General features: G+C 33.7%; 1 protein-coding gene and 2 long non-coding RNA genes across 11 annotated transcripts in view; 2 read left to right on the top strand and 1 right to left on the bottom strand.

Moving 5' to 3' along the window:
* Positions 1-21326, top strand: part of dlgap2b (discs, large (Drosophila) homolog-associated protein 2b) — a 309310-nt gene that overhangs the window by 205416 nt on the left and 82568 nt on the right. For 2 of the 9 annotated variants that reach the window (XM_087297889.1, XM_087297890.1), the window contains exon 7: positions 537-3287. The exons of 6 other annotated variants lie outside the window; for them this stretch is intronic. In XM_087297889.1, coding sequence (XP_087154015.1) covers positions 537-1372 — 836 coding nt within the window. In that variant the 3' untranslated portion in view covers positions 1373-3287. Of the gene's footprint in view, positions 1-536; positions 3288-21326 lie in introns of those variants that run through there. One more of the 9 variants, NM_001423487.1, reaches the window with a different exon arrangement.
* Positions 1313-7619, bottom strand: LOC141379263 (uncharacterized). Its single transcript, XR_015518232.1, has 3 exons — positions 3842-7619; positions 3666-3728; positions 1313-3554 (listed from the first exon to the last, which is right to left on the bottom strand). It is a non-coding gene; the product is annotated as an uncharacterized LOC141379263 (long non-coding RNA).
* LOC147832163 (uncharacterized) lies at positions 14401-19451 on the top strand. The gene is made up of 3 exons (XR_015518225.1): positions 14401-14753; positions 14801-16847; positions 18120-19451. It is a non-coding gene; the product is annotated as an uncharacterized LOC147832163 (long non-coding RNA).

The following is a 21326-nucleotide window of genomic DNA, read 5'->3' as shown; positions in this document are numbered from 1 at the left end:
AACCCCTGCACTAGTTGGAAGTGTATTTACTTGCTTCATGTAAAAGTCAAATCAAAAAGTTTTGTTAATATGCAATCTAGAATCAACAGCAGAGCAGACCCCCTACTTCGATGAATTTCAAATCTACTTGCTCTTCATTTAAGTTGATTCACAGTTAACAGTTAACAGTTGAATTTACTCCTAGATACTAGTGTAGTAGGAGCTGCTCCTGGTGATTTGCTGTCCTGAAATTTTATTTCCAACCTGCATTAACATACCTTTAAACATTTATCAGGTGATCCTGATTGCCTTAATTAGATCCTTTAGGTGTGTTTGATGATGGTTGCAACTAAATTCTGAAGCATCTTTTATCTCCAGGAGCAGGATTGAGAATGCAGTTTAAAATTGTTTACAGGGTCTTTCTTCACATACTCATGATACACAGATACACACATTGAGACACCAAGCAAGTGTTGACATTAGATCAAGTGAGAGGCTTTGCCGAATTACACAGCTGTTCATTCCTTTGAATCTCCCTATTTAAATTTGTGTTCCAGAGGGGTATGATGCAATGGAGGGAACCTCATTGCTAAATGAGGATATGATTGAGGATGATGATGGCGCCAGCTCCTCAGCTTATCAGGAAATCGAGCGGTTCGAAAGAGAAAATGCGGCACGAAGTCAACACAGCACCAGCTCCACGGTCACAGCTATCTCTGTTCCTCCTACCTCCACACATCCATACCGTGGAGCCCCATGTCCGCCTCCATCCCAGCCCCCACCAGATCCTCCTGTCCCGCAGGCTATTCAGGCTTTTAAAGAGTCTGCAAACATGGTGGCCGCCTTTAACATGCAGTGGAAAGAGGAAATATCAGCGATGCGATATGAGCTTGCGGAGCTGCGCAGGGATGTTTGCGGGGAACTCAAAACTTTCAACAGCAACTTCTTTAATTTCACTCAGTGCTATAACATGTGGACGATGTGCCGGGAGGCTGCCACTGGCACCAGTTCCTCTCAGTTGAGTGAACGGGTGTCTGTTGGGGTCCAAACCGGAGCGAATGGTCTGGTAAGACAGAACACTGCAGATGCTTCCGTAATGTGTCAGCCTGAACCGGCTGCCTTCAACATTTTTGACCTGATGGAGCCTCCACGCATTGAGATCACTGAAGGAACACCCGAAGGAACCTCTGCTACTAACAGTCCAACTAGCCCAGTTAGTCCTGACAGACCCACCACCGGTCGACCGCTTCCCAAACCGCTGGGAAGATCCAAACTTGACACCGGTAAAAAAAAAAACTGCAGTCGAGCGGACGGTCAAAGAAGTGCCAGCCTTGAACTCTGGTGCAGAAAATACACTAGTGGACCAATGTCCTACTTATCTTTATCATTCTAATCAGTCTCATTACTGCAAAAGGCATTGACTTCTTTTCTGAATCAACCCTATACACCTTGGGGAAACCCTGCACCTGGAGAAGAGCTTGCCCCTCTTCTCCTAGCAAAGATCCTGACAGGAGAAGGTGCCGTTTTGGCACAACAAGGATAGTGTAGCTATTCCAGATGGAACCATCTGTTGTGCCGGATCATCAAATCTGTTTACATCACCACAGAAATGATTCATGAATGTCATTTGCATTTTATGGAATGTCACAATTTGTCTGACTGTCACTGTCCATGTTTTGTCCATAGCTAAAGCAGTTCTTTCCCAATGGTGGGTCATCTCATCACTTAAACTGACCAAAAGAGGATATGAATATACAGTCAAGCTCAAAATTATTTATAGCCCAGGGGTATTAATAATTCTGGGCTTGCCTGTAGTTGACGTTTGCACAAGGTATTTTTGGCTTCTACAAATCAAGCTATGTACAAATCTTCAAATTTATCCTTCATTTGTTTGTCTTCTTTTAGCTTTTTTGCAGTCTTGGTTGAAAATATGGGTCACATTTTATTTTGATGGTCCGTTTGTTGAATTTAAGTTACATTGGAACTGATTTTCATTAGATTATAAGTAGACTGTTAGGTTGGCGTTATCAAAATCAACAGATATTAAGCAGACAGTCTACTAATACACAAATAAACCATCAAAATAAAGTGTTACCAAAATATGGAATGTCATTAGCAGCAGAACTTTAGTGACAAATAAAGTCAAGAGTTAAGTAAAGCTATGACCTCAACTTGTAGGCCAACTCACATAGCTAATTTGCCATGGGTTTCCTCTGTACTTTTGAATGGATTTTTAGTTTTATTTCATTAGCATGATAAACACTAAGTTCTGTTATGAAATTCTAATGGCTTAGAGGTTGATCGGTGCTATCCAATGTCTCATACCACATGGCGCAGGTGATTGGTTGTTGTTGCCTCAGTGGCCAATGAGCTTGCTCTTCAGCATTTAAAATACCTTAGTGCTGTTTACATTTGGAATCAGCAGCATATTTTTGGATCCCTCCCCCACCCCTGCTTCACCTATATATAGATACCAAGACCAAATACATAAACATGTATACACATTGTTAACTAAACTAAATCTCTCAGAGTTGTCATGATAGAACTGTATTTAACATTAGCAATTTTGTTATATAGCATGAATTGCACACAGTCATTGCAACAAGGTTCAAAAACTATGGCGGAGACAGGAAAACAGTGAATGTTTAAACATTTTATTAAAGCAATTAAATAAAACAAGAGGTCAGTGGCAGCTCCTCATGGACTACTACTGCCTAACTAAAACCAAAACCTTGTTCTCTATCCTCTTCCTCTGCTATAACTACTTCTACTGGTAAACACCTTTGAACTTCACCTTTTGAAATCTTCTTTTGTGATAATTACATAATAGATAGGTTTGTTTCTGAGGCTCCACCTTCGTTGACAGATAACTTTTCAGTTCAGTTATTTCTGTTCAGTCTGTAATACATAAAAAAGCTAATATGACACAGTTTTTTCATGTTTCAAACAATAAAGCTGCTTGATTTTTTGTAATCTACTGTATAAATCAGCCAATGCTCATTAGAAAGTGTGCGCCTCAACCTACAGTTTGCGAAAGGTAAAATATGTTGCTCCATCTATGTTTTGTTGCACGTTTCAAATGACAAATCCACTAGAGGGTGTTGTCTACATTTTTGTGAATTTGCTATACTTTACTTCAGGTGTATGTTGTACATTTCAAATGCTCATCCTTATTGTTTACGCCCACAAGATGGTGGAGCTTGTCGCAAAGATCCCCTAACTTTCTGAAAAATGTCGACACTTTTCCAGGTTTTAGGAACAACAAATATTATCTTGACTTTTAGTTGAACATTTGGTATCTGAAGTGGCTTATATGAAAAGCAAATGCCTCTAGATTACACTTATTTCACCAAAATAAAATATGATCATGCCTTGGTTTTTAATTATTTAATTAAGCCAGTAAAGTTTGGCTTTGCGTAGACAAAAATTTTGTCTCTTAACAGAAATAACAGGGAATTCAGTGAGCCTGTATTGGTATAAAGTGCCTCAATAGCAGTAAATGTTTGCCACCAGGTTAAAGTCCATGTAAAAATATGCTATGCTAATGCATATAGTTGTTCTTTAAGTGTAACCCTCTAAAAAAATGCTTCTTTTGTTAATCCTCAATCAAAGTCTGACCATTTGCTTCTGCATTTAGGTGGCAGTAATTTGATGGAAGTATTTTTTTCACCATACCTGGTTGTTGCTAGATCTGATATGTTTGCGGCCGGAAGTTAACATGAATTACTTCTATTATTTATTAAATTTCCCTTTTATTGTATTTTATTAATGTCTACCCCCACCCCATCCCTAAACCCAACCTTCATAGCACTGTAAAAACAGTAGTTGTTCCAAGCATTATTTATGCTGTCTATTAAATTACCCAATGAATTGTATTTTTTTAACACCTACTCCCACACCAACCCTAAACTCAACGCTCACAGCACTGTAAAAATATGATTTTTTTTAATACAGTGTTATAAAAAAAATGCTGCTATATAAATGTGCATATTGCACTTCCGGTCAGCCACATATCCGATCTAGACCAGTGGTGTAGTCCTTAAAAAAATGGTGGTGTACTATTAAACCCGACCCAAATTTTAAATGAAAGTAGGCAAAGAAACAATGAAGTTCAATGTTTCTTTGATTTATTAGCTATCTATACCTTATTGATGTATGTACCCAGCAGACTCTGAGCTTATTTAATCATTGTAATATTGAAAAAAGAGTCAATCAAGATAGTTACAACAGTTTGCATCGCTGCCTACTTCTGGTTTACGCTGACTTTAATTGCACCTTATATAAAGTGGGGCCAAGGGATGAGTAGAATCTCATTGTATAATCTTACAGTATGTAGAAACCTTTTAAAGTTTTCGTTTTACGTTTGAAAATGTACCTTTCAGCAATGACTGTGTGTAATTTATGTTATAAAAAGTCATATCTGAACTCATTTGACATCAAATTCCTCTATTCAGAAAAACTTTTCAAGGAAACCCATTTTATCAGACTACAAATTGAACAGCTGTCACGCAATGCTTTGGCTTTTCCTGCCAAATGAAAATGAAGGCCCTTTGCACAGCAATCACATTGAACAACAAAAAAGTGGAAGATTAGGGTTATCAGAATGGCATTCGGCTCATTTTAAAACTACTTTCTGCCCTTGGTTTCTAGGGGAGAGCTTTGAAGTAAGGAACTTTGCTAAATTAAATAGATATTTTCACTCCCTTACCATGTTTGCTGTAACTCTACATTTGCAGTGTGTGTTTCTTAGCCAGTATACAATATATAGAAAAAGTATGGGACTGTTTACAAGTAGTGCTGAGTGGTGTCTTCTTTTGAAAATACTTTATTTGAGGATGGAAAGATATGCAATATACATTTCTGAAACAATACAAAAGATGGGCATCCTGGCAATTTCAGACTTTTAAACCATAATTCAACAAATATAATAGTAGCTGTGCAAAATATCAGCCGTAAATCATTGCCAACGGTAAGAATTTGTACACTAGTGTAAACTTTTGTTGTGCCTTGCATTTGTATCATGTTGGCAAAAATGATGTCACTTTTGTAATCATGATGTCAGAATATGGGCTTAGAGACAAAAACGTCCTTCCAAGCATCAAAAAAGTAGTAGTGTCATACATTTTACCATGATTTACAGAAGCCAATGAACAAAATGTCATTCAGTGATACAGTATTTTAACATATTTAGAATAAAAAACTTAATTTGAGTACTTATTAAAAGACTTTAAAGTCTGAATGAACGCTAATTTTACCATGTTTTTGCTAGTACATATTGATATATGAATACATTCAAGTGCAAGATTCAAGTTTGTTTTGGTCATTTAAATATGCTTCTGCTCCAGAATGGCAGTTATTTTCTGTTTTCACGCTCATTCTGATTACGTACCCCTGTATACATTTCTGGAGAGCAGCAAATACATCCCAGGAGCTATGTGTTTTTGTAGTTGATGTTTTCTCTTGTTGGAATCATGCTAACAACATGCTAATTCATACTAGAATCATGCTGACAACAGGCTAATACATGTTAGAATCATGCCAACAACATGCTAATTCAAGTTAGATTCATGTTAATAAAGCATGGCATGGCAGAATCATGGTAACAACAAGTTAACTAATAATCGAATCATGCTAGTAACATGCTAATTCATGGCAGAATCATGTTAAAAACACATTAGCTCATAATAGAGACATATTAGCAACATGCTAATTCATGGCAGAATCATGCTAACAACATGTTAACTTATGAACGAAACATTGTAGCAACATGCTAATTCATGGGAAAAACCTGTAACAACATGCTAATTCATAGTATAATGCTAAAAACACGTTAACCCATGATAGAAACATGCTGGCGACATGCTAATTCATGGCAGAATCATGCTAACATGTTAATTCATAGCAGAATCATGCTAACAACATGTTAATTCATGGTAAATTGTGCTATTTTTGTGCTAACCTAAACCAGAATTATGTTAGTTACTGATAATTCATGCTAGATCCATGCTAACAACACACCAACACATGTAAGAATCACACTAACAACATGCTAATTTGTACTGGAGTCATGTTAACAACATGCTAATTCATTGTAAATCATGCTAGTAATGTGCTAATTCATACTAAAATCATGCTAGTTATGTGATAATTCATGCTAGATTCATGTTAACAACATGCTAACACATGTAAAAATCATGCTAACAACATGCTAATTCATGTTGGATTTATGCTAATAACATGTTAATTCATGTTGGAAGCATGTTAGCAACATGCTAACTTATGATAGAAATATGCTTGCAACATGCTAATTCATGGTAAATTGTGCTAGTTACGTGCTAATTTATAGTAGAATTATGTTAGTTACATGATAATCCATGGTAGATCCATGCTAACAAAATGCTAACACATGTAAGAATTACGCTAACAATATAATAATTTATGCTAGATTCATGTTAACAACATGCTAACAGATGTAAAAATCATTTTAACAACATGCTAATTCATGTTGAATTTATGCTAATAACATGTTAATTCATGTTGCAATCAAGCTAGCAACACACTAACTAATGATAGAAACATGGTAGCAACGCGCTAATTCTTGTTAGATTCATGCTAACAAAATGCTAATTCATCGCAGAATCAGGTTAATCAACACATTAACTCATAAAAGAATAATAATAATGAAATACTAAATCATGGCAGAATCATGCTAATAACATGCGAATTAATGGCAGAATCATACTAACAAAATGTTAGCTCATGATAAAAACATGCTCACTACATGCTAATTAATGGCAGAATCATACTAACAACTTGCTGATTTATGGCAGAATCATGCTAACAAAATGCTAATTCTTAATAAAATTATGATTACCACATTCTAATTCATAGCAGAATCATGGTAACAACACGTAACTCATGAAATAAACATGACGACACGTTAACTGATGATAGAAAAATGCTAGCAGCATGCTAATTTATGGCAGAATCATGTTAACAACATGCTAATTCATGTTGGATTCATGCTAGCAACATGCTAATTCCTACAAGAGTCACAATAACGACATGCTTATTCATGTTGGAATCATGGTAACAACAAGCTAACTCATGATAAAAACATGCTAGCAACATGCTAATTCATGTTAGATTCATAATAACAAAATGTTAATTCATGGCAGAATCATGGTAACCACGTTAATGTATAAGAGAAACATGATAGCAACATGGTAATTCATGGCAGAATCATGTTAACAACACGCTAATTCAACTAAAATGATGCTAACAATATGTTAACTCACAGCAGAATCATGATAACAGATTGACTCATGATAGAAAAATGTTTGCAACGTGCTAATTTATGGCAGAATCGTGCTAACATCATGCTAATGCATACTAATATCATGCTAACAACTTGCTAATTTATATTGGATTTATGCTATTAGCATGTTAGTTACATGAAAATTCATTCTAGTTCAATGCTAACAACATGCTAACACATGTTTGAAATATGTTAACAGCGTGTTAATTCATGTTGGAATCATGCTTACAACATGCTAATTCATGCTAAACTCATGCTAACAACAAGTTAACTCATGATAGAAACATGCTAGCAACATTCTATTTCATGTTAGATTCATGCTAACAAAATGCTAATTTATTTCAGAATCATGGTAACAAAACCTTAACTCATAATAGAATCATGCTAATAACATGCTATATCATGGCATAATCATGCTAACAATATGCTAATTCATGGCAGAATCACACTAACAAAACGTTAAATCATGATAGAAACATGCTTGCTAAATGCTAATTTATGCTACAATCATGCTAACAATATGTTAACTCATGGCAGAATTATGCTAACAACAGATAAACTTATGATAGGAACATGCTAGCAACATGCTAATTCATGGCAGAATCTTGTCAACAACATGCTAATTCATACTAAAATCATGGTAACAACACGTTAACCCATGATAGAAACATGCTAGCAACATGTCAATTCATGGCAGAATCATGCTAACAATATGTTAATTCATGGTAAATTGTGTTAATTACATGTTAATTCATACTGCAATCATGCTAGTTACATGTTAAGTCATGCTAGTTTTATGCTAACAACATGCTAACACATGTTAGAATCATGCTAACAACATGTTATTTAATGTTGGAATCATACTAACAACAAGCTATTTCCTACTACAGTCCTACTAACAACATGCTAATTTGTGGTAAATTGTGCTAGTAATGTGCTAATTCATACTTAAATCATGCTCATAAAAGATACAGATGGCAGCATTCTTATTCATGGCAAAATCATGTTAACAACATGCTAATACAAACTAGAATCATGCTAACAATATGCTAATTCATGGCAAAATCAGGCTAACAACATGCTAATTCATACTAGAATCATGTTAACAACATGCTAATGTGGCAGAATCATTCTGAAAACATGCTAATTCATACTAGAATCATGCTAAAAACATGATAATGTATGGCAGAATCATGCTAACGACATGTTAACTGAGGATAGAAACATGCTAGCAACAAGCTAATTCATGGCAAAATCATGTTAACAACATGCTAATTCAAACTAGAATGATGCTAACAATATGCTAATTCATACTAAAATCTTGTTAACAACATGCTAATGTATGGCAGAATCATGGTGACAACATGCTAATTCATACTAGAATCATGCTAACAACATGCTAGTTCATGGCAGAATCGTGCTAACGACACGTTAATTTAGGATAGAAACATGCTAGCAACATGCTAATTCATGGCAGAATCATGCTAAAAACATGTTAATTCATAGTAAATTCTTCTAATAATGTGCTAATTCATACGTAAATCATGCTCATAAAAGATACACATGGCATCATGCTAATTCAAGGCAAAATCATAACATGCTAATACAAACTGGAATCATGCTAACAATATGCTAATTCATGACAGAATCATGCTAACAACATGCTAATTCATACTAAAATCATGTTAACAACATGCTAATGTATGGCAGATACATGCTGACAACATGCTAATTCATTCTAGAATCATGCTAAAACATGCCAATTCATGGCAGAATCATGCTAATGACACGTTACCTCAGGATAGAATCATGCTAACAATATGCTAATTCATACTAGAATCATGTTAACAACATGCTAATGTATGGCAGAATCATGCTGACAACAAGCTAATTCATACAAGAATCATGCTAACAACATGCTAGTTCATGGCAGAATCATGCTAACGACACGTTAACTTAGGATAGAAACATGCTAGCAACATGCTACTTCTTGGCAGAATCATGCTAACAACATGTTAATTCATAGTAAATTGTTCTAATTATGTGCTAATCCATAGAATCATGTTAGTTACATGATAATTTATGATAGTTTCATGCTAAAAACATGCTAACACATGTTTGAAACATGCTAACATCATGTTAATTCATTTTGGAATCATGCTAACAACATGCTAATTTGTACTGAAGTCATGCTAACAACATGCAAATTCATGGTAAATTGTGATAGTTATGTGTTAATTCATACTAAAATCATGCTAGTTGCATAATAATTCATGCTACATTTATGTCAACAACATGGTAACGCATGTTAGAATCATGCTAACAACATGTTAATTTAAGTTGAAGTCATGTTAACAACATGCTAATTTATTTGGGAATCATGCTAAAACATGCTAACTTATGATAGAAACATGCTAGCTACGTGCTAAGTCATGCTAGAATAATGCTAACAACATGCTAATTCATGCTAGAATCATGCTAACAACATGCTAATTTATGCTAGATTCATACTAACAACATGCTACCGCATGTTATAAAAATGTTAACGACATGCTAATTATTGCTAGAATTGTACTAACATGCTAGTTCATGTATGAATCATGCCAGCAGCATGCTAATTTATGCTAGAAAGATGCTAGCAACATACTAATTGATGTTGGAATCATGCTAACAACATGTAAATCAATGTTAAAAGCATGCTAATAACTTGCTAATTCATACTAGAATCATGGTAGTTAGGCTACATGTTAACTTCTACTAGACTCATGCTAACAACATCATAATTCTCCTGCTGAAAAATCCAGTTTAAACCAGCCTAGGCTGGTTGGCTGGTTTTAGCTGGTTGACCAGGCTGGTTTTAGAGGGGGTTTAGCCATTTTCAGGCTGGTTTCCAGCCATTTCCAGCCTGGTCTAAGCTGGTCAGGCTGGAAAATGACCAGCTAAAATCAGCTTGACCAGCCTGGTTTAAGCTGGACATAGCTGGTTTTGGCTGGGCTCCCAGCCTGGCTAAGCTGGTCAAGCTGGTCATCTCCCAGCCTGGAAATGGCCAAAAACCCTCTAAAACCAGCCTGGTCGACCAGCTAAAACCAGCCAACCAGCCTAGGCTGGTTTAAGCTGTTTTTTTTTAGCAGGATCATGCTAGAAATATGCTAACAACAGGCTAATTTGTTAAAAATTATGTTTATTTATGCTAGAATCATGCTACTTCATGCTAGAATTTTGCTAACAACATGTTTATTCATGCAAAAAAACATGCTAATCTATGCTAGAACCATACTAAAATCATGCTATAGTATCATGCTATCATAGATATTTACATTAGATTTTGCCTAAGCTGTTGTTGTCTATTGAAAGGAATGCGTCAACAGAACTGCCATTTTAGTACAGGGTAGCTCTTCTTTGAAATGAATGCGGGACCAAGGAGCAGTGGAGGACTGTGGCCATCCAGAGCCAGAGATATACACAAATATGCATATATCTGGGAGTTTTCCCAGTGGTCATTATGCAATTTTGCATTATTAATGATTTCACATTACTTTTCTACATTGATAGATAAGTGACCGCATGGGCATTGCTGACAAAGAGCATGCGTTTGTGTGCATGGAAATGTAATATCTTCCCTCCCTGTTTAATTTGATCTAATCCGTGTTTTGAAACACCCCCTCTCCTGCTTTCACTACTCATTCTGATGGAGGCAGAAGCTGATTTGTGAATGAATCTTCGTTATGAACGACTGCCTACAATAATACAACTTTTTTTGCATTTCTTATTTTATTTAACAAAACTAGCATAAGCCTCGTGTTTAGAGCGAGTTGGTGCTACTTTGCCTTATGGTGAATGCAGTGAGTAACTGTATTATCATGAATAACGTTACTTGTTTAGCACAAAAGTTAATAACATACAAAAACGAAGAAAAAAAACTAAATCTTACATATGAAATGTTCTGCCTTTGTGCTTTTTTTTCTTTGTTTGCTCATTTCTACACCTGTACACAGTGCTAAAGTCCAGCATTTTCACATTGGCTCCATTGGGTGGCACACTGTCTTGACTGATTGAATTACTTTAGTTCTGGGAGCACTGTACAACTGTGGCAGCGCTATTGATGCATGCTCTGGGTCCGTATGTAATACCTAGTGTATATATCTATGTCATGCTATTAACAACCACAGACACAGGGATCAACTTTAAAGCGTTTTACCAGCTTGCTTCAGTTTATAAAGTGGTTACATTGTTGACTGCAGGGATCTTAAACATTATTTTAGCCAACTTAATACATTTTCAAACTAAAACTACTTTCAACAGGCTATCTCAAGCCACCATAAAGTTTGGCCTCAAACTTTAAGATCTACTAACTTTATAAATTTCAATAAGTACCCAGTTTAATTATATTATAAAAGCATCTTTATGTAAGCATCTTTTATGATTCATCGTTTTTGGAGCATTACAGTATTTTACCCATATTTTGACATCTTATTGAAACATTACATTTGAACACTTCTGTATGACAGTTGTCCCCTAAATTTATATAAAAGTAAACTAAAATAGTTGACTATATGTATAGTTTGATTGACTGTTATTTAGTATTGAAGATTGAATCATTCGGTGCTTTTCTGAAACTACACATTTATATTCCATTTTGATTATCTTTGCAAAATTCTGCTGCTCTTCTACACTCTCTTAATTAAAGAGATACATTATATGTGATGTACATGCACGTTCCCAAGGCAAATATTATTACTATTCACATGTTATTATTTTTAATTCAAATTTTAGATATTCATTAACTATTTTTAGTGATGTCTGAATCACAGAAGTGAAACTGACTATCGCTCAGCACTACTGATTTTTTTGTACTTTCTGTGTAGCTTAAAAAAAAAATTGCAAATCTCATTCAGTTCTTCTTCTAAATGTTCTGTGACTGTGACTTTAACCACCATACTTACAAAATGTTTATTTATTTTCAATCCAAATGCAAAATGCAATGTTGTGTATTTATGTTTAATGCCCTGCATGGTGTTTCTCTTCCATTCAAAGTCACTTATTCTGCATTTAAGGGGCCATCTAAATTTGTCTCCACAGGACACACACAGCATGTGGAACCATTGTACATGCACAAAAAAGTATATTTGAATCTAATGATGTAATTAAGTTGTGTTTATTTCTTTGTTTATGTCTTTAAAGATTTGCTTACAGAACATTCAATCGCCATGTGCCACTAAATTTAATGAGACACTGTGACAATTATATTTATCCTCCGATTTTAAGTGTACCGTAGTTATCATATAACAATTAAGTTCAACATATAATACAAACATTCCTTAATACTATATATTTTTATGTAGTAGGCTTACTAGAAAATTTATTTAAAACAGAGGCTATATGAAACTATCTATTTTGTTTACTAGAAAATAACAAATTGTCATGCCAAAGGCAATATTTTCTTTCAGTTAAATTAGTATATTTAAAGCCGCAGTTTAAAAATAGGTTTTAAAAAAATAAGAAGTGACTGCTGAACTAGTGTGATTTTACAAAAAATAATCTTTGAAAGTTTACTGTTTAATTCCATCTATGTTTAAAATATTACATTTCCTTTTTTTTTTTAAATAAAACCATAAATCTATTTACAGTATATTGCTGTACACTATAATGTCAGTACTTGCAGTACTTGTAAATGCAAGAAACAAGATACATGAGCAACTATAAAATCTAAATAAAATAATTATTTATATTGGCCAGTGCTTATGTACTGGTAACCAAAAATCTTGTTATTATTTAACAAATGTTATTTTATAGATATTTAGGAAATAACAAAATTTGTTGTAGAATTTGTTTTATTATTTGTATATTTATTCACATTTAAAATTCTGCTATGTATTACATCTCAGATTTTGCTTTTGTACATTACTTTAATTTGTCTAAAGTAATTTAGCATCCGATAAAAATAGCTATCTAATAAATCCATCTTATTCCTTAGCTATAAGCCATCTATTTTTATTTTTATTTATTAATTTATTTTGCCATTGTCTAGCCAATTATTTGGCGTTAAAGACACTGTCAAATGTCCAGAGTGGCCTGGTTTGAATGTACTGATGCCGTCATCACTAGTGATGTAATATCTAGGCTTTTTTGAACTCATTGCTGATGTGTGTCCTGTTGCACATGGGAGATTTATAGAGGTTTCAGTTGGCATTAAATACTATAAGATGATCAGATTTTGAAATGATTTGATCAAATATGAATGAATAAGCTTTTTGTTTTGGTTCAAGTTTCTCAATACAGCGGTGACAAATCACAAGTTAAAGAGTAAGTTCAATCAAAACTGAACATTCTGACATAAAACTTAGGGGTCAATCACACTAAGTACAGGATTTTTTATTCTGAGATTGTGAGGTGCACCACACTGCCTTTTATTGTTGACAAGAAAAAAGAATTGCGCTGCACTTTTTATGTTGCTAGGCAACCACCAAATCAGCTGCAAATTCTGTGCATTCCCCGCTGTTGATATTGTTGTAATTGTAATAATTAATAATGATGATATATTTACAATTTGTGAAGACATACAGCTTTGGATAAGTCAAGAAATTGACCACTAGTCTGTCCTTCATCTTTAAATGTCTCCCTAGTCGTGTTGACAAAACAAATTACCTCAACTGCCTCTGCTTTCATTTGATTGGTCAATGAAAAAAGACATGACTTACGTAATACAATTCTTTTCCTCTCAGAGTTGAGTTTTTTCAATTTCAGGCATTCAAAGCGCAATGGCAAAAATAAGCCCTGAGCAAAACACTCACGGTTATTAGAAAACCATTATTAAAGGCATCTCTCATTGCAAAAAGTGAGTTTGGTATGATCAAGTCCTCACTCTCAAAACTTTTAATCCCAGATATGGGAACTCATTGGAATACTCATTGAGAAAATTAAAGTAGAGTGTTACTGAGGGATATTACACAACTATTGACTTCTGAAATTTCAGTGTCAATCATATTACCATGTATGTTTTTTTTATTTATTTATTTATTTATTTATTTATTTATTTATTTATTTATTTATTTATTTATTTATTTATTTATTTATTTTTATTTTATTTTTATTTATTTTTTTTTGCCCATTAAAAGGTTTAGCTACCCAGGCTCCTAAAAATATGTCAATGTTTTTTGTTAAAATACATTACATGTCTCAGGGCAGTTTCACACTAAGTATTCAATTTCCTCTGAAACAGATAAATGCAATTGTTGCAAGATTTATAAGCGTTGGTTCATCTGGTTACTTCATGTGCTTTTTTTTTTTTTAAATTGGACAACAGATCAAAAAAAGGACAAGCATAAATGCCTTCTGAAACATATTGGAGATGGATTTAAATCTATTTACTCGAACCACTTCAGTATATGGTCTAGGACACACTCCAGATAAAACTGGAAAAGCATAAATCCATCTAGTCGTTGTAACCATATAATTAGTAACCATAATAATTCTACAGTTGAATAATTCTGACTTCAACTGTAGAAGTCAGAATTATTAGCCAGCCTTTAAATTTTTCTTTTTAAAACATTTTTTAAATGATTTTTACAGAGCAAGGAAATTTTCACAGTGTGTCTGATAATATTTTTTTCTTCTAGGAAAAGTCTTATTTGTTTTATTTCCACTAGAATAAAAGCAATTTTTAAATTTTTAAGGTCAAATTAATTAATTTAAGGTCAAAATTATTAGCCTTTTAAAGCATTTTTTCCCTGGTTGTCTGCAGAACAATTCATTGTTATACAATAACTTGTCTTATTACCCTAACCTGTCTAGTTAACCTAATAACCTAGTTGAGCCTTTAAATGTCACTTTAAGCTGTATAGAAGTGTCTTGAAAAACATCCAGTCAAATATTATTTACTCACTGTCATCATGGCAAAGATCAAATAAATCAGTTATTAGAGAGGAGTTTTTGAAAACTATTATGTTTAGAAAAAACTTTTGCCTCTGTTAAACAGAAATTGGGACCAAAAATAAACAGTGAGGCTAATAATTCTAACTTCAACTGTACGTAAATTTGATTTCTGCAAAATGTAAAGAAAAAACAAACATACACGCATTTTATGTGCTTAATGAGATACTTAATGAGATATAACATCTCTAGTACAAAACACAACAGCAAGATCACCATTGGCAGCTGGCTTTTTCTTGTGATTTTAATAAAACTTTTTGCAAGACAAAAAAAGATACTGTAACTTACGCTTATAAAACAAATAATAAAAATGTAACAAAATGTGTTGTACCTGATGCCTCAGTTGAAGTAACTTACTAAGATTTGAAGATCAGAAATTATAAAGGCAAATGGAACTATATGCACAAATCAGATAGCAGAGAATATGCATGGAGTGACCAGGCACACAGTCCATGTGTTTCATGTGCTGGAAAACAGTGGCGCTGAAAGTTTAATATGGTCACAAACTGCATTTTGATGTTTATCATGTAAAGGTCTGGATTGTTGAGTTTATATCCAATTATCTGTAACAGTATGCAAAGCAATTGTGACTGGTGTGACATTAGTGTCAGATCCAATATAGTCAGCACAGCATTATCTTTCATTTTCAATGTTTCCGAAAACAAAACCCAGTATTGAATTATGTCTTGTAAACAAATACAAAGTAAAATCAAGTGAACAAAGCACATAGTTCTTGAATGTATTATTAAAAATAAAGTTAATCCACTCTTCCTTAATTTTGGGATGAGATAGAAGGCTATGCAAAGAAGGTTTTTCCACAACATTGCTCAGCATCTTGTTGTTGCTGTTGTTTTTCAGAGCATAAACCTGCATTTGTTTCTCATTATTTATTTACTGCAGTGTGAATCAGTGAGCGGAGCTAAACAGACAGTGATGTACTAGTCTCTATTGATCTTCTTCTACAGGGGTGGAGTTTGGCTACTGTTACAGTACATAATAAAAGTGGCACGTCCCACAACCTGTTGTTTTAGCAGACTGGCCAAAGTATAAGCTGTTTTAAACTAATTTCCTTTCTGAAGTTCTGAAATGTATATAGGTTGTTTTTATAGTTCATTGAACTGTGATATTTCAAAAGAATCAAAGGAATTTAGATTATCCAGTTCATGACCCAACTATGCCTTTTCACTTTTGAAAACAGAATGCAAACTTAATTATTTGAGTTAAAGTGGCCATGAAATGAGAAATGCATATTCCTTGATCTTTGTGTGTGTGTGTGTGTGTGTGTGTGTGTGTGTTTGTGTTTGTGAGTGTGTAAAAATAAACTTTTAACAAACCTTTAATCATCAATATTACACAAATAGTATGGTTATTTCAATGGGTAGTTCACCCATTTAAACATAGCTCATTATTCTTCCTCATGATGGCAACCATTGAGGACTTTCAGGACAACAGATACACTTAAACACAAATACAGGGTTTGACATTAACATCCGCCAAACAGCGGTAGATTTCTTCTGTTAGACAGATACCTTCACTAGCCACATTGTCAAGTTGAAAATAATTTTCAAAATGCCAGTGCTGCCTTGTCACTAAACATTACATTTTTGGTTTAAGACCGTTTGTCATTATGTGCACAAATGTTCTCTTAGAATCGAGAAATCGACTGATAAGTGTTCGCGCAAGCAAAAGAAAGCAGGCAAATGAAAGCATGATCAGGCGGTCGGAGATCCTTACTCACTGATGACAGTGTCATGCGCACAGCTGATTTAATGCGAGCGAGTGCTTAAAAGCTCCTGTGTCCCGTTTCCTTGTGTGAAGCAACCGTGACTGAAAACGCAACTGATGCAGTCAATGCAGTTTTATTTGAAATCGACTGAAAAAAACACTGAAAAAACCACAGCCCTGCTGCTTTCAAGAGCTTGATATTTTTTTGTAAGCAGCAGCAGTTGTCGTTTTAGCATTCTTTGAACAGATTATTAATATGCCTAACATTAACAGAATGCTTTTCACCGGCTGTCTTTTGATTGCAGTTATTTTTGTTAATTTTGTTTAATTATCATCTTTTAAAAATAACATTGCTTTAATAGGAGATTAACTTTCTAATTATACATAGTTAACTGGTGATCTGGGACCCTGAGCCTGGACAGACTGTGTATCGTTTTAGATAAGTGAGAATAATTTTTTAAGAACAGTTTTGTTGAATAAAAAGTTATATTGTACTTGTTTTTACACATTATTTAAAATTTGTGGCAAGAAAATAATTAGTTTGTTGTGGCCAGAGAAAATAAAGGTAAATCCTTAGTGTTGAGCCATAAAAAGTGAATATAAACTGTGAAACACACACACACACACACACACACACACACACACACACACACACACACACACACACACACACACACACACACACACAAAACTTAACTTACAGAGAAGCCATGTGGACATAACACAACATCTATATCAAGTAATTTTAGCATGCCAAAGTCAAATTTATGCAAATAAAATATATTTTCCCAACAACAAAATTGTGGCTAGTGAAAATGGCGAGTGGCTAGTTGGAAAACTGGTTTGATCACCAACCACCACAGTGGCTGGTGATCAAAAAAGTTAATATCCAAGTCCTGCACAAATATACTTCATTAAACAGGTACACATAGACATCACCAATATGCGATAAAATTGCAGTTAACTGTTTATATATAATAACTTATATTAGACTTGAACTTTAAATTAATTTGATTGTAATGCAATAATGTGCACCTTTTGTAAAGCTGCTTTGAAACAATAATTGTTGTAAAAAGCACTGTACAAATAAACTTGAATTGTATAGAATCCTGTTCCAAACCCCAGTTTGCTCAAAACACAATTTAAGATATTTAAGATTAAATCCAAGAGCTTCTCGACCCTCCAAGGACATCAACAGTCCCAGGACTTTAAAAGTCCAAAAAAAAAAAAAACTTTAATCTGAAAAATTTATAATCGTTTAATCTGAAAATTATGAAGCTACAAGAGTCCATATAAAACAAAATTAATTAATTTATTCAACAGTTACCTTCCCTCAGGGTCAGTATATTGCACATGCTTATGAGCACTGTGTACTGATGTATACTCTATATTTCCATGCATCTTGAACACTCACCCTATATTTATATAAACCTATAATTACAAATTAATACAGTATTTCACACTCCTCCGGTTGCGTTGTGAAATTGACAGCACTATTATCTAATGTTGTCATAAATAAATAGGACATAATCAGGAAATCATATTTTATATATAAAGATGGTCTCTGTCTCTGAAGAATGAGTTTTGGACAAACAGATTTTGCATTGCTCCCTGTGTGATTGTATTGGATGTTATTTTATTGCGTTGTGTTTCAAATCCATTTTTCCATAACACTTGGAGAATGCCGGGAATAAAACAAAGCAAAACAGCGAATATTGATTAAACCACTTGTGTTCTTGTTTGAGAGTGTTTGTTCACTTCATTTTTCTGTGGATACATTATTTTTTAAAACAAGACACAGTTGGACACAGGCTTTTCAGAGACTAAAAAAGAAAAGATCCAGTGCTTACTATATTGGATGCCATACACAAGTGTAACAATGTTTTAATAACCATGTTTCAAAATTGATTTTTCTGCTACAGATGGCTAGATATGTACTGATTATTAATCTGCTATTAAACCCTAAAACCATGAAAAAACGAGTTTTCATTCATTGATCATCTACATTGTAATCAACAGGTTTTTGTGGCTTGTGTTGCTACTGGTGTTTATTTTAGCTGGAAACCTACTTTAGTGAGCCTGGGTTGCATTTTTTTTTTTTTACAGTATCACTGCCAGAATTCCAAAACAGTACCTTTTATTTTATGACTTTTTTTATTAAAGTAATTAGTAAAAAAATAAACATTTAGAATTGACATGAGGCTGAGAAAATTATGACAGAATGTTCAATTTTGGTGTGACGTGTCTCCTTCAGTAGTTTATTGTTAGTCTTATTTACTTTCTCTGAGTTTTTATTAGATTTTTCTTTTTATTTAGTCACAATTAAGAGGATCACTTTGGGGGGAAAGTGACAGAAAATGTATGTAAAAATGTATAGATTTAGAGGTATAACATAAAATTCTAATATATTGTAAATGTCCATGGTATGGGAATCTATCGTATGTTGTACATTTCAACATGAGCCTTCACCTAAAGGGTTTTAGCCATAATAAAATATAAGAAAAATAAAGGGATGACTGAATTGTTAAATAAATTCTATGATGCATTATTTATTGTGTTATATATAAGAAGTGGTGTAACGGATCACAAATCTCACGGTTCGAATCACATTATGTTTTTTTAGTGACAGATTGGACAATTTTTTTGATCAGCCAAAAAGATGAGGAGACAAATGTCATCTGCTCTTCATTTATTACAAAAACAGTACAGAAAAGCACAAGACAGAACTTAGAAGCTGTGATTTTGTTAAAAATAAAATTAAGAAATAATCAGCTGAATAAAAATAAATTGTAAAATATTCAGTACTGTGAAAAATTCACTGTTACTGCTACTGTTGCTGATAATGCTAAATGTATAAATCTAACATTATCATTTGTACAACCCATATAGATTTTTAGTCTCATCTTCAATAAATGATTCAGTTATTCCCTCATAAAACTTCACGTGTCATTGCTATATGCTCATTTTTGAAGAATTATTCAGTGGCATATTTTTGATAGCTGGTTGTCGCCACCATTTGCATTGCGGTGGAGGGGGATGGATGGGGAGTGGGGGCCTTTGGGGACTTAAGCCCTTGATGTATTGTTTATACTCCCTGATCCTTTAGAATAAATTGCAACTAAAAATAAAATAGGGTGTATAACATAATTTTTGTTATCCAAGTACTTAAAATTACCATATACATTGCATTTATTTCACTTATCACAGCTTTTGTGTCAGGTAATTAAATAGTCAGCTGTTCAGCAGTACCTGTTTTTACCGGCAGGTAGGTGTGGGACTGTTATCACACGGCAAGTGTTAACAAAAGTCCCGTCGTAATTCATTCATTAATTTGAGGAGCTGAAGCTAGTGAGGTAATAATACAACTGTTTCGAAAACTGAATAGTTCTAACTACTAATGAAGCTTAATATTTGTTTTTGCAGTATAAAATGTGTGTAGTTTGGTGAAACAAAATAACAGTAATCAATAAAATGTGTATCATATAATGTAAAAACACATGCAAATTATTCAGAAAAATGTAAATTGTACTGCCTTTCTATATATGATATAGATATCTGGACATATTTATCTAGATATGATATAGCCAGTCACATCTGTTTTTGTCATTGTTAAATCACAGCGAGTTCATGCTTCTAATTTGTTATTTTATAGCTATATTCTACTGTAACATGCTATGTCAGTTAGCATCGGATTATAAAACAACTTTATTCTTATGAAAATATTTAAGATATCTCGAAGATGTCTCTTTTTTTGGAAGGGGGAGGGGGCAGACTTCTTTGGGACTAAGCCCCTTATGCCTTTTGACCCTAGCAACGCCCCTGGTCAGCACTCATTGGTTAAATAATGTACTGTATTTGCTAATATAAACATTCACAGCCTACTTTAGTTATGTTGATTTATTTCACTTCAAAGAACATGAAAATAATTTATTTTTTGTCATACCAGTAAATTACTGAACCTACACACAAAAACCTGATTAAAATGCAAATTTTAAAAGAAAATTTCAGATGGCATTTAGAGGTCTTTGCTTCTGAACTCTTCATATGCAAATCACCATCATGTATAAATTATGTTGTGTGGGTGTTGAGATCCTGATCTTTTAATGATTAATCGTTCAGTTTACACAGAATGAATTGATGCAGGTTAAATAAGTAACGACAGAAAACACCTTTTATAAAACCCACCACAACCTACCACAACTTCTTCCGTCATCATTATATTTTACAGAAAAGCCTTAACGCTTTCATACATGTGATTTGAATGACACCAGAGGTGATCTCTCTGTGATCTTTACAAATGTAGATTGAACTACAGGTAAAAAAATATATAATAAAATAAATAAATAAATATATATATTAGTCCGCGGGTCATGTG

This window comes from Danio rerio, chromosome 20, assembly GCF_052040795.2.
Source record: "Danio rerio strain M-AB ecotype USA chromosome 20, GRCz13ab, whole genome shotgun sequence".
Taxonomy (NCBI): Eukaryota; Metazoa; Chordata; class Actinopteri; order Cypriniformes; family Danionidae; genus Danio; species Danio rerio.
The sequence above is the reverse complement of the archived record's forward strand: the minus strand, read 5'-3'. Positions and strand labels throughout refer to the sequence as shown.